Below are 12,259 nucleotides of genomic sequence, written 5' to 3' on the forward strand. Positions count from 1 at the left end.
ATTGCTTGAATTTGTTGGAAAAAAAACACAAGATAAAGTACCTTGTAATAATCACATATCAAATTGCAATCACAATGCTGGAGAAAATAATCGCAATTAGATTATTTTTGAAAATCGTTCAGCCCTAGTTGTGATTAGCCTTGCTTAGCATATATGCTAGAACCAGGACAGGGTTCCTACAGTTTTAAAAAATGAAATTCAAGACTTTTTTTTACCAGAGGCTGTCATATCGGCCCTCATTTATCAAACCTGTGTACACCAGAATTTGGGGTTTTATGCTCATTTCCGCACATTTATTCATCTGAGCATGGGTGTATGATATGCAAATCCCACACCAGTCCTAAGCTTGTGTACGCAAGACTTAATCTGACTGGCACCTCGTCCTCATGCTGGTCACTAGCCTGGTCACACACTGCCGGGTGATGGCATCCCTTTCTTCAACCAGCATTTGTCACAAGCCATGTGGTTATGTTGGTCATTCTGGCAAGAACAGCATGCCTAAACTGATCCCACAAGTGTTCAATGGGTTTGGGTGAGGACTGCTGGAAGGCCTTTCCATCCTCTCCACTCCCAAATTCTGGAGGTAGTCTCTGATAAACCCCTATCTGTGGGGGCCAGTATTGCCATCTTGGAGGACAGAGCTCAGCTCCAGACTGTGGAGACATGGGATTACCACTGGTTGCTGACTTGCATCTCAGTATCGCTCTGCTTTTACACTGCCTCCAGTGGTGACAAGCCTTGTTTTTTGAGTGAGAGAGATACCGCCCCACACCATCACACTGCCTTCACCAAAAGATGTTATTCTATCAGTGCAGCAATCAGCTAGGCATTTTCCACAGCATTTTCCACGTCTTCTCCACACTTTGATCCTACGATCCAACTGCCATATCTGAACTCACTGCTGAACATAACATTCCACATGTTACAGTTATTGTATGAAACCTAGCCTTCAGTTTTGAGATGGTAATAGGGCTCTCTCCAAATAATGCCTGTAATGATTTTGTGGAACACCAGCTCAAGTTGCCCTATTGAGATCAGTCCAACGTGGCATGCTGATTCATGGAGCAGATACACACTGACCACTGGTGCTGATAGTCAAGTGTCAGTAAAGCACCAGATGGTCAACACCTGGGGGTAACATAAGAGTCAGGAGCAATAGTAAAATAAACTGCTGACAGTGGTAGAGATTTGGCAAATTTTTCTTGGGTACAACCCACCTGCTCTACCCACATACTCTAAGCATTTTTCAACTCACAGAATGGTTGCATCTGCAGTTTTCCATCATGAAGTGACTACAGTTTGAAAGACTTCATGAAGACTGGATTGACGAAAACTTGTTTTTTTAACTTAATTTATTTTTGTTTGTTTGTAGTGTTTTATTAGAAAGATGGGTAGAGAGGTCTAAACCCACAGAGGAACAAGCTCAAATGAAAATCCCTCAAACAGAAATGTGAGCAGACACCAGACAAACAACCTTCCTATAGAAGTAATATTAAAAAATCAACATTAATATGATGATATAACCCAGAGTACCTGCTGAGCACTCTCTCCCCCTGACAGTCCCGTCCTCTCCGTGCGTCTGTCAGCTTCTTGTTGGCGTTAAGGGCTGTCCACACTTTGGAGCCATGGATGCAGCAGTCCAGTGGCATCTCCCCTTCCTTGTTCCTCTGGTTGACGTCAGCTCCTCGAGACAGAAACAACCTGCAGAGGGAGGAAGTCAGAAGTCTGAGAACCAAATATAACACAATGAGTTTAGAATCATAATAAAGTGCTGTGTCACAGGATGAGGAACATGGAGACAGAGGCTGAAAACAATATCCTGAAGATATTTCTGGACTTTATTCATCAGGTGTTGATAAACTTCTTAGGTAAAAGATGTCAGAACTTGAACAAAGTCTGCTAACTGCCCCAAAATAAAACCTTCTTTTCTAATATTTCTTTTAAAACCAAGACATATTTTTAGGCCTGCACAAAGAATTGGCTGGACCCCTGAAAAACCCAGAGAATGAGCCTGCCCAGTTGTGATTTATTGATGATATCAATGCATGTGTGTTGGATCAGTAGAAATGATGCTAGCATCCGAGCAAACAGTTCTCCTTATTTTAGAGCTGAAAAGAGTGTCAACTATTATTAGATTAGGTTTTTGCAATGTTTTTGCTTCTTAAAATCCATTTGTGCTTCTGTCGCCATTTTTTTAACCTCTTTATGCCCTTTAAACCAATTTTTGCAACTTCTTTCTGCCACTTCCCACCCATTTTTTGCCACTATTTTGCCCCTTGTAACTTTTTTTTTTTGCACATTCTAACACTCTTTTGCTCCGTCATAATCTCTTTAATCTCAGTAGGTTTTGCCATTTTTTACCCTCTTTCACCCATTCTTCTTTATAAATTTTTTGCTCACTTTTTTTTGGTCACTTTTCTGCTGCTTCTCTCTGCCACTGTAAACCAATTTTCTGGCACTATTTTGTGCCTTAGAATCTATTTGTGCAGCTTTCGCAATTTCTTTTACTTCCTTTAGCACATTTTTTAATAAATTTTTGAATGCTTTGTGTCAATTTCTGCCCCCTTTTCCAACTATCGAAACCCATTTTGCCACTTTTTAATCTCTTGTAATCCTTTTTTTTCCACTTTCGCACATTTTGCCACCTTTTTGCTCCTTTTAATCTATTTGTGCAGTTTTTGCCTTTTTTTACCCCTTCAGCCAATATCTGTTATTTTTTACAATCTTTTCTGCTTTTTGCCAATTTTTACAACTACTTTTTTGCCACTCATTACCATTTTTGACAACTTATTTTCTTTGACTTTATTTTCTGGCATCCTGACATTTGCGCACATCATAGCTTGGCGATGAAGTCTGTCATCATTTCCTAATCGCTTAGTTCAGTGTGCATATCCACATTGTTAACATTACTAAAAAAGGTAATTCTGGAACTCTAAAGATTCCTGTTCAACTCCTTCTCCTCCAACCATTTCTCAGAAAACTTTAACTTACCAATCATGCACATAATCAATGCCCAGTAAACAACAGTTAGCTCTCTAGCTACAGGATGCACTGACAGGGCAGCAAACCAGAACATGAATATGCATGCAGATGGACATTAGATCTTTACTTTTTGAAAGGCTTAGTTTTCCCAACATTGATTTATCAACTTTTAATACTCTTTAAGAACTTGCAGACACCCTGAATACTTCAGTGCATTGTTCCCAATGTTTAGCTGGAGGATGTTATAGAGGCTAGTGGTCTGGCTTATCAAAGTTATGGTGTTTGATGGGTAGTGTCGGAGCACCCGCTCTCTCTCTCTCTCTGTACAAAAAACAATATAATCCAAATGGTGAGATTCGTGATCCATTTCACTGCTACCTTGTAGTTGTTGACTTAGAAGAAGGACCTAGTGCTATGAGCTCATTAATGTGTCGCACTGTTCACAGGAAAACTTCACTGCAGATATAAGAAACCAGCCTGACCACTGCTCCCAGCTGCGTTCACACAGAGGGGCGTGTTTCTTATATCCACAACTCTCAGTCAGACATTCAATGCACCAAAAAGAAAACATTTAAAGAATATGGAAATAAAAACACATTTATACATTGTCAGTTTAACTTTTCTTGCAATCAGTGTCAAAATTCATAGTAAAGTAACGACCCTCCTCTGACTGCATCACACTCCTCGTGTTAACTAATCTAACACTGATGTGATCCAAATTGAAGGTTATAAAACCTGTGAAAACTTAGTTTCCAGAGTTCACACTTACATCACACACTCCAGGTGGTTCTCTCTGGCTGCGACGTGAAGCGGTGAGTCACCGTGAATGTTGATAGCACTGAGGTCACACCGAGCCTCCAGAAGAGCCTGAGCAACGTCATCACAGCCCGACAGAGCGGCCCAGTGAAGGCACACGTTCTCCTCCTGAACACGGAGCAGAGAGAAATAAAGAGGACATTCAGAGAGGCACAGCTTACTGAAGTACAGGCTTCCTAACCAGCCCCACACAAGTGGAAGCATAAGTGATTGTCTGAGTTACATTCATTCATACAACTCTGATCCTAGAAAAGTTAGGATGCTATTTAAATTGATAAAAACAACAGAATGATTGTCAAATCTCATAAGCCCATATTTCATTCACAAAGAACATAAACAACATATCAGATGTTAAAACTGAGACAATTAACCATTTCATGAAAAGATCAGCTCTTTTTGAATTTGTTGTCAGCAATATATGTCAAAAAAGTAGGGATGGGGCATAAAAAGGCTGGAAAAGTAAGTGTTACTTATTGAAAACAGCTAGAGGAGCATTCTGAAACAAGATCGTTAAATTGGAAACAGGCCAGTAACATGACTAGATAAAAAGGAGATTTTCAGAAAGCCAGGGTCTCTTAGAAGTAAAGATGGGCAGAGGTTTACCAATCTGCAGAAAAAAAAAAAAAAAGCATCTGAAAATGAGAGAACAACTTTAGAAAGATGTTTTTCACTGTAATATCATGAAGATTTGAATATACACAATCTACAGCAGAGATCTTAGAGGGGGCACGGGGTTTTGTTTGCTCTGAGGCTGCCAAAATCAGATTCGCAAATATTGCCTAAAAGCAAGATAAAGCAGTTATTAAGTAGTTTATGCAAAGGTCTTTTGATAAGAAAAGCATGCATAGGTGTTTTTTAGGGTTTTATCAGCAAAACAATTCAAATCTATGTTGATTTTTGGCAGCAGCGTGTCACTTTTTCTTCTCTCTTGGTTCCTGTGGGGGCCCCGCTTTTCTTAGGTACATGTAGGGAGCTCCAAGGAAAAATGGTTGGTAAACACTGATCTACAGAATATATCCTCTTCAAAAGATCTAGAGAATCTGCAGAAATCTCTGCACCCAAAGGACGAGACAACACTGCATTAAAAACAGGCATGATTCTATTCTGGAAACCACTGCATGGAGTCAGGAACCCTTCCAGAAAGTATTGTCTGTCAATACAGTTGGCTCTACCATCCACAACTGCAAGTTAAGGCTGTATCACGCAAAGAAGAAGCCATATGTGAACATAATCTAGAATTGCAAAATGGAAAACTGTTCCGTGGTCAGATGAATCCAAATATGAAATTATTTTTTGAAACCCTTTCATTTAGACTAAAGAGGTGAGGGACCATCCAGCTTGTTATCCTGGCACAGTTCCAAACCTGATCTCTGATGGCATGGGGTTGCACTTGTGCCTATGGCACTTACACATCTGCAAAGGAACTATCAATGCTGACCAGTATACAGAGATTTTAGAACAACTTTTGCTTCCATCCTCTCAGGAAAATCCTTGACAATTTCAGCAAGACGGTGCTAAATCACAAGCCACATCCATCACAACAGCATGGCTTCACAATAGAAGAGTCAGGGTGCCGACTGACCTGCCTAAAGTCCAGCACCTTTCACCAATAGAAAACATTTGGAGCAACATAAAAGGAAAATCCAGCAAAGATGGCCCAGGACTGTTGAGCAGCTGGAATATTACATCAGACAACAATGGGACAACATTCCTCTCCCAAAACTCCAGCAACTGGTCTCCTTACTTCTCAGCCATTTACAAGAAGAGGGGATGCTAACCAATGGCAAACATGGCTCTGTCTCTACTTTTTTAATGTGTCGCTGCCATCAAATTCAAAATGAGCTTATATGTTTCATTAAATGGTAAAATGTCTCAGCTTCAACATCTGATATGTTGTTTATGTTCTACTGTGAATAAAATTTGGGTTTACAAGATTTGACAATCATTGCATTTACACAGCGCTCCAACTTTTTGGGATTGCGCTTGTCAATAGAAGCAAAATAATAAAAACCATGTCCTTGTCCAAATAACATAATTGTAGAGCCATGGTGCACCTTAAGCAGTCCAGGCGTGGCGGGGAAAAACCAAAGATGGACCAGAAAGGACGTGATTAGCTCTGTAGCATGTAATGATTTGTAATCCATCAGTATTGGCCACTTGAGCATGGAGGACCCACTATTTTTAATCAGCACATGAATTAAGTGATGTCTCCTCATTTCCTTGTTGAAGGTGACACTTTCTCACTTATCATCTCTTCACTGTAAACGAATTTCACTCAATTAAGTGGTTAAAAACAATAAAATTCATCCCCAGGGATCACACTGTTGTTCACTGACCTTGTCTCTCATGTTAACGTCAGCTCCTTTGCTCAGCAGCAGGTGGACCAGCTCTTTGTGCTTGTACTCGATGGCCCAGGTGATGGGAGTCCATCCCCCGTCGTCCTGAATACACACACAAAATGTAACACTGCGGCAAAGATATACACTCACACTTTCACAGATAGACGAGCTGTTAACAGCTGTACGTGGGTGAGTCAGCATGCATCTTTCTGATGCCATAAAAACATGGCACTTTACCTAAAGAGCAAAAGGCTAACCACTACTTTACTGTCAGTCTGATTTGGCTTTTTAATAACTTTTGAGAGGCCAGAAAAACTGTGATGTGTTCAGTGCCACTTATCCTCATAAGATGAATATGGTATCAAAGTTTGATTACCCAATTCTACCACTAACAAATCACAACTATCTCTATAACATCCAACTCGCTGGAATCTCTTTATACTGAAAACTGCCAGCAGCTAAAATTTGCGTTATCAAGTGTGCACTTATTTTCATAGAGAGCACTGATTATCAAACATGGGTACAACAGAAAACTGGGTGTATGCTCATTTCCACGCACAGATAAGCATTGTCAATCTGGACATGAGCATCAAATCCTCACACCAGGTCTCTGCATATGCCTATGCACAGTTTCTAGGCATTTGGGGCTTGCTGTGCAGCGTGGTAAATCTAGCAGAGCAAGACATTTGTTATATTTGGTGAAATATGATTTATTATTTTAAAAAAATTGTGATTATACTAAATGAAAGTAGTATACGCTTTTTCAAGATTCTCCCCAGTATTTTTCTACAGTGCTAGAAATGTTCAACATAGCATTTCTGAATATACTAGTTATCTTTTGAAGGCATAAATTATTTTTATTTGTATACAATAACAGAACTTTTTCAGAAAAGGCAAAATGACCAGGGTCAATATTATTAGCTCCATTAAAGAACTGACCTTTTTACTGAGCCATAGCACAAACCACCGTTGTGCAACATGCTTTGTAATGCTCAAAGCTTGTAAAATCAAGTTAAAACTAAGGGTTATTTCCCAGCCTCAGAAAGTGTTTGAGCTGCCACTTGAGAAGGCACCATGCCAAAAACAAAAGAAATCAGTTTAGGCTTGAGAAAAGGAATTGTTGATGCTTAAAAAGCAGAAGAAGGATCTACGAAGTTATCACAGTGTTTCCAAGTGTCAAGAACTGGAGTGACAAGAAATTCAATGAGAGCCACACAGTCCAGAACAAGACTGTCAAAGGTAGGAAGAGGAAGATTTCAAAGAGCCTGGAAAGAAAACTAGTGAGAGATGTGTCTAAAGACCCCAGAACAACTGCTAAGACACTAGTGAAGGACTTAGCCAAGTCAGGAATTGTAGTCTCAAAGAAGACCATCACTAGAGCCCTTAACAGGAATGGACTGCAAGGTTACAGACCAAGAGAAACTCCGCTTTTGCAAAAGAGACCCCTTCAAGCCAGACTGAAGTCTGCTAAGGACAACCTGGAGAAGGATTATGAATGCTGGAAGCGTGTCCTTTGGTCAGATAAAACTAAACTAGAGCTCTTTGGCGATAGAGACGTCGCTTATGTTTGGAGAAAGAAGGGAGAGGCATATAACCCGAGGAACACTGTCACCACAGTGAATTTTTTTGAGTTTTCATCAACTAAAACTAGACTAAAACTAAAAAGAGTAGAAATGACTAAAATGCGACTTAAACCAAAAGACGTGTAATCAAAAGACTAAGACTAAAATTTTAAAAAAGCTGTCAAAATTAACACTGTTTTTTACAGAGTCCCATAAGTCGTTACCTGACTGTTGATGTATTTGGATGCCTTGGAGAGCAGAAGATGGAGTATGTCATAATGTCCCAGTTTAGCAGCCAGATGCAGACAGGTGAAACCCATGATATCCTGAGATGACATGAATCACAATGAACAACTTGAATTACAATGAACAAAGCGGCACTGCTGCTGCCACCTCTGTCCAAGTCCAAAAGGAAGGCTATTTATTTTTTATTTAAAATTTTTTTTTTTTTTTTTTTTGGCTTTTTATGCTTTTACTGACAGAGGAGGACAGTGGACAGAATTGGAAACAGGGATGAGAGAGCTGGGGAGAGGCATGCAGAAAAGTGCCACAGAGTGGATCTGAACCCAGGCTGACAGCATACATGGGGTGCACCTTAAACCACCAGGCCACCTGCGCCCAAAAGAAATGGTATGTTACGTATTTTCAGCTTGTGTAGGCTAACAGTTTAAACTTTCAAGACTTGGCGATGTGATTGGGAAAAGCTAAAAAGCAGGAAAATCCTCCCCCTACGCACCACAGAAAAAGTAGTTATTAAAACTAATCGTAGTTTTAAAGGGATGGTTAGAAATTTTTTTCATTTTGAATTCAAGGCAAATTTTAGGAAGATTAAAATTATGAATTAAGCCAAGAGATTTTTTCGACAAACTGTTCTGAGCTGTACTTTTACTTTGAATTTGCGCTGCCTTAAGTTAAGGGCACACTACTTCCAGTTTGGCATCTTCTGATAGTGAAAAAATAACAACATTAGCTAAACCCTAAAAAAGAGAACATCCCTAAAAGTGACTGACCCTCTAAATCTTAGTCTCGACTTTGAAGGGGATCAAATACATTAAACTTCTTACAATCTTTCCTTTGTGATGGCTCAATTTTAAAATGTAAACTCTGCTTCATGAGCTTCATAAAAAAAATCTTTACTCCAAGTCAGATCCACAAAAACACTTGAGTTTTAACAAAATATTTAAAAGTCCATCAATAAAAACTGGTTTAAGCTCACAAGCTGCTATCAGCTTCTGACAGCATGTTTTCAGGCCTTAAATATGATACCCCAAGTGTTGTGATCTTAAAATAATAGTGCAGTAACAAAGGACAGAGCAGTGGCAGTAGATGATAGAGTGAGATGTGACTGAGTGATGGATGAAGAGGCGGAGTTTGACATGTGTACACATCATGCTGACAGGATAAGCACCACACTGTCAGAGATGATCCGGCACATCGAGAGTGCGACGACTCACTTTGTGGCTGACAGACGCTCCGGCTCTCAGCAGGTACTTCACCGTGTCCAGGTGGTTGTTTTCACAGGCAGCCATCAGAGGGGTCTTCTGCTCCTCGTCAAACATGTCCAGGTTGGCTCCAGCCTTCATGAAAAAATGATAAATACCACAAGATTCATGCAAAACATACAATGCCATTTAATATTGTTTAGTTCCAAGACATGATGCAATTATATATCACAATTAAAAAAGTTATGATCCAGATTATTGCATATTACACTGTGCATGATCCCTTTCAATGTTGTAATACTACAATAATATAACATTAGCACAAGAAGTAAAAACATACCACTTTATAAATTTCAGGCAGTAAGTGTCTCTAGATTGCCTAAGTTTTGTTTTTAATTTCTGCCACGAAAGTCTGACACTATGAGTGAGCATAGATATAAAATACTAAGAATGAGATTCTATGGACAGTAAGCTCTTGTTGATTGTCAATACATTCTACCTTTTCTCAATCTAAGATCATCTTTTTAAAAAATGGACACCAATCCCAAAGCACAGCCTCCTCACCTGGACCAACATGTGGCAGATCTCTTGATGACCCTCAGCAGCTGCTGCATACAGAGGTGTGCATTTGTTTTGGCCCTCCATCATTATGTTGGGGTCTCTGCCATCAACTGCAATGAGCAATAACAAGGTCAGCATACATGTGCAAAAAAATGGTGTGATTGAGTTTTGTAAACGAAGCCGTTTTATATGAGAGAATTAAATGTACCTAAAAGATGAATGACCTTCTTGAGCTCTCCTTGTTTTGCAGAGATGTACAGCTGCCTTGCTGGGTACTTCACTTTCTTTGGTTTCAGGCTGAGATGGATAAAAGGTCTCCATAAATTATTTACATCAGAGTGCAAAAATATGAGGCCACCCTTAACCTTTTTGTAAACTGATGACAAAATATTCAGAGGTTTAACGTACTTCTCATCATCCAGTGCCATCAGGATGCTCTCCAGAGACTCTTTAGGTAGTTTATCTGCAGCACACACAGCCTCGCTCTTTAACCTGGAGAAACAATAAGGATTTAGTCATCATAAACTAACTTAAACCTTTAATAGTTACATTTTTTTCCGAGAGCTTTCTTTTTAATGAGAGGAAACAGTGGTGTGTTACCTGCTCGGGCTGTTGTCTTTGCCTCTTGGTGGCTCAACGGTCTTCTTCGCTCTGAGCACTTGTGGAACAGCCGGAGTGTTTGATACTGATGGCAGAGTAGCCACAGTGGGCACAGCAGGAAGTGAAGGTCCAGGGTGTGATCTGGGTACTGAGGGAGAAGGATCAGCCTTTGGTATTGTGACTTCCTTCGCTCCACTAGCATCCTCTCCGCAGTGAGGGCAGAACTTCAGATTCTTTAAGATGGAGGCACAGTCATGGTGGAAGCGGTGGGAGATGCTGCCATACGGCCTGCACTCCATGAAGGTGCCCTGTTGGGATACAACACAAGCAGATACAGTAAAGGCCTTGAAGATTTCAAGAATTTAAATGCCTTTTCTTGTGAGCATAGCAACAAATAAACATTATTACCCCACTCTAAATTTCTTGCTGTGAATTGTCAATAACATTTTCTGACGCATTCTCATGAGGGGAAATTATGAGAACAATTATGAGAACAGCTTGTTTCAGCACACGTTTTCTGAAAGGTGGAGAAAGAGAGGGAGGAAGGGAATTGATTTTTCTGATGCTTGGGGGCCAGGGCCACATATCCTAGTTAGAAAAGCCTGAAAAAATGATTTTTGCATAACAGATACTTTTAAAGGGATACTTCAACATTTTGGCAAATACGCCCATTGCCATAATTCCTGTAGTCTTGGTAATAGGTTAGTTTCCTTTAGTTGTCAGTGCAAGCTGTTTTTAGATCTGGGGGGACCGATATACCAGCTGCACAGCTAACGCTGTGGAAGCAGATGGATTTTTTTGCTTTCCCTCATCAAACTCATCAAATACACAATCCAACAACTCCAAAACGCTCTCGTGGACAAGATGTGACCTGCACATTCACCACGCTATGAAATGATAACGTATAATTATTTAACATTACGACACATGAAGCAAATACTCTGAACTATTTCTTGAGTAAACCACTGGGCGGAGTGACACAGTGCAGCAGCCATGTCTGGAGCGTAGTTCAGGCTTTGCATTTAACTTTAAAACATCTCCGTCTCATAATGTCCCACAATTACTTCATAGCGTGGTGAATGTACAGGTCACGACTTGTCCACGAGAGCGTTTTGGAGTTGTTGGATTGTGTATTTGATGAGTTTGATGAGGGAAAGCAAAAAATTCCATCTGCTTCCACAGCATTAGCTGTGCAGCTGGTATATTGGTCCCCCCAGATCTAACAGCTTGCATGAATTGTCAAACTATAGGTCCATGTAGTTGTTCCCAATTTTTATGAATACAGGATGAAAAGGATTTGCATATCACTGTGTTGTGTCGTGTCACTATATTTTGCTTTTATTCACAGTATACACAACGTTCAAACTTTTTTGGAATTCAGGTTTCTACTTTATTATTTCTAATTTTGCAAAACTATTTTTTTTTTTGCGCAGTAAACTAAAGCATCATTGAAACTGGTTTCTACTCACAGTCCTACAGAAAAGTCCGCAGCCAGGGCAGCACTGGTGCTTGACCATACCGGCCCGGTGGTCCTCACACAGAATCATCAGGTGGACCGTGTTTGAGGGACGCATCATTTCCTGTTTCATCACTCTCCTCTGACATCGAATCAGCTGAGGAAAGAAGACAAGTACAACTTAAACTTCCTGGCTGAGAGATAGAGCCAACAAAAAAAGAAAACAAGTTAAAAAGTAAACATAACTGCAGTTCCCTAACTGGTTTTAAAAGTGGATTAATGTCCATTGTACCCTATTTTAAAGGGACAATGTGTAGAATTTGGCATTTTAGCGACATCTAGCGTTCAGATTTCAGAATGAGCCGATCTGTTACCAAAACGTCACATCACTAGGCGACGAGAGCATGTGAAGACCAAAAAGGATCGTGAGCCGGACATCATTTACAGCAGTGATGAGGTGAGGGTTTATTCATTCCTTTTTGTAACCATTATTTTTATAGA

At 40.1% G+C, this 12,259-nt stretch overlaps 1 protein-coding gene across 2 annotated transcripts in view; it reads right to left on the reverse strand.

Moving 5' to 3' along the window:
• ehmt1a (euchromatic histone-lysine N-methyltransferase 1a) overlaps positions 1-12,259 on the reverse strand; it is a 34,135-nt gene that overhangs the window by 9,265 nt on the left and 12,611 nt on the right. For both annotated transcript variants that reach the window (XM_041788443.1, XM_041788444.1), the window contains 10 exons: positions 11,772-11,915; positions 10,303-10,610; positions 10,111-10,194; positions 9,911-9,999; positions 9,706-9,812; positions 9,154-9,276; positions 7,924-8,025; positions 6,135-6,239; positions 3,752-3,906; positions 1,534-1,701 (listed from right to left, as the gene is read on the reverse strand). In XM_041788443.1, coding sequence (XP_041644377.1) covers positions 1,534-1,701; positions 3,752-3,906; positions 6,135-6,239; positions 7,924-8,025; positions 9,154-9,276; positions 9,706-9,812; positions 9,911-9,999; positions 10,111-10,194; positions 10,303-10,610; positions 11,772-11,915 — 1,385 coding nt within the window. The remainder of the gene's footprint in view (positions 1-1,533; positions 1,702-3,751; positions 3,907-6,134; positions 6,240-7,923; positions 8,026-9,153; positions 9,277-9,705; positions 9,813-9,910; positions 10,000-10,110; positions 10,195-10,302; positions 10,611-11,771; positions 11,916-12,259) is intronic.

The sequence above is a fragment of the Cheilinus undulatus genome, linkage group 5 (genome assembly GCF_018320785.1).
Source record: "Cheilinus undulatus linkage group 5, ASM1832078v1, whole genome shotgun sequence".
In the NCBI taxonomy this organism is placed as follows: domain Eukaryota; kingdom Metazoa; phylum Chordata; class Actinopteri; order Labriformes; family Labridae; genus Cheilinus; species Cheilinus undulatus.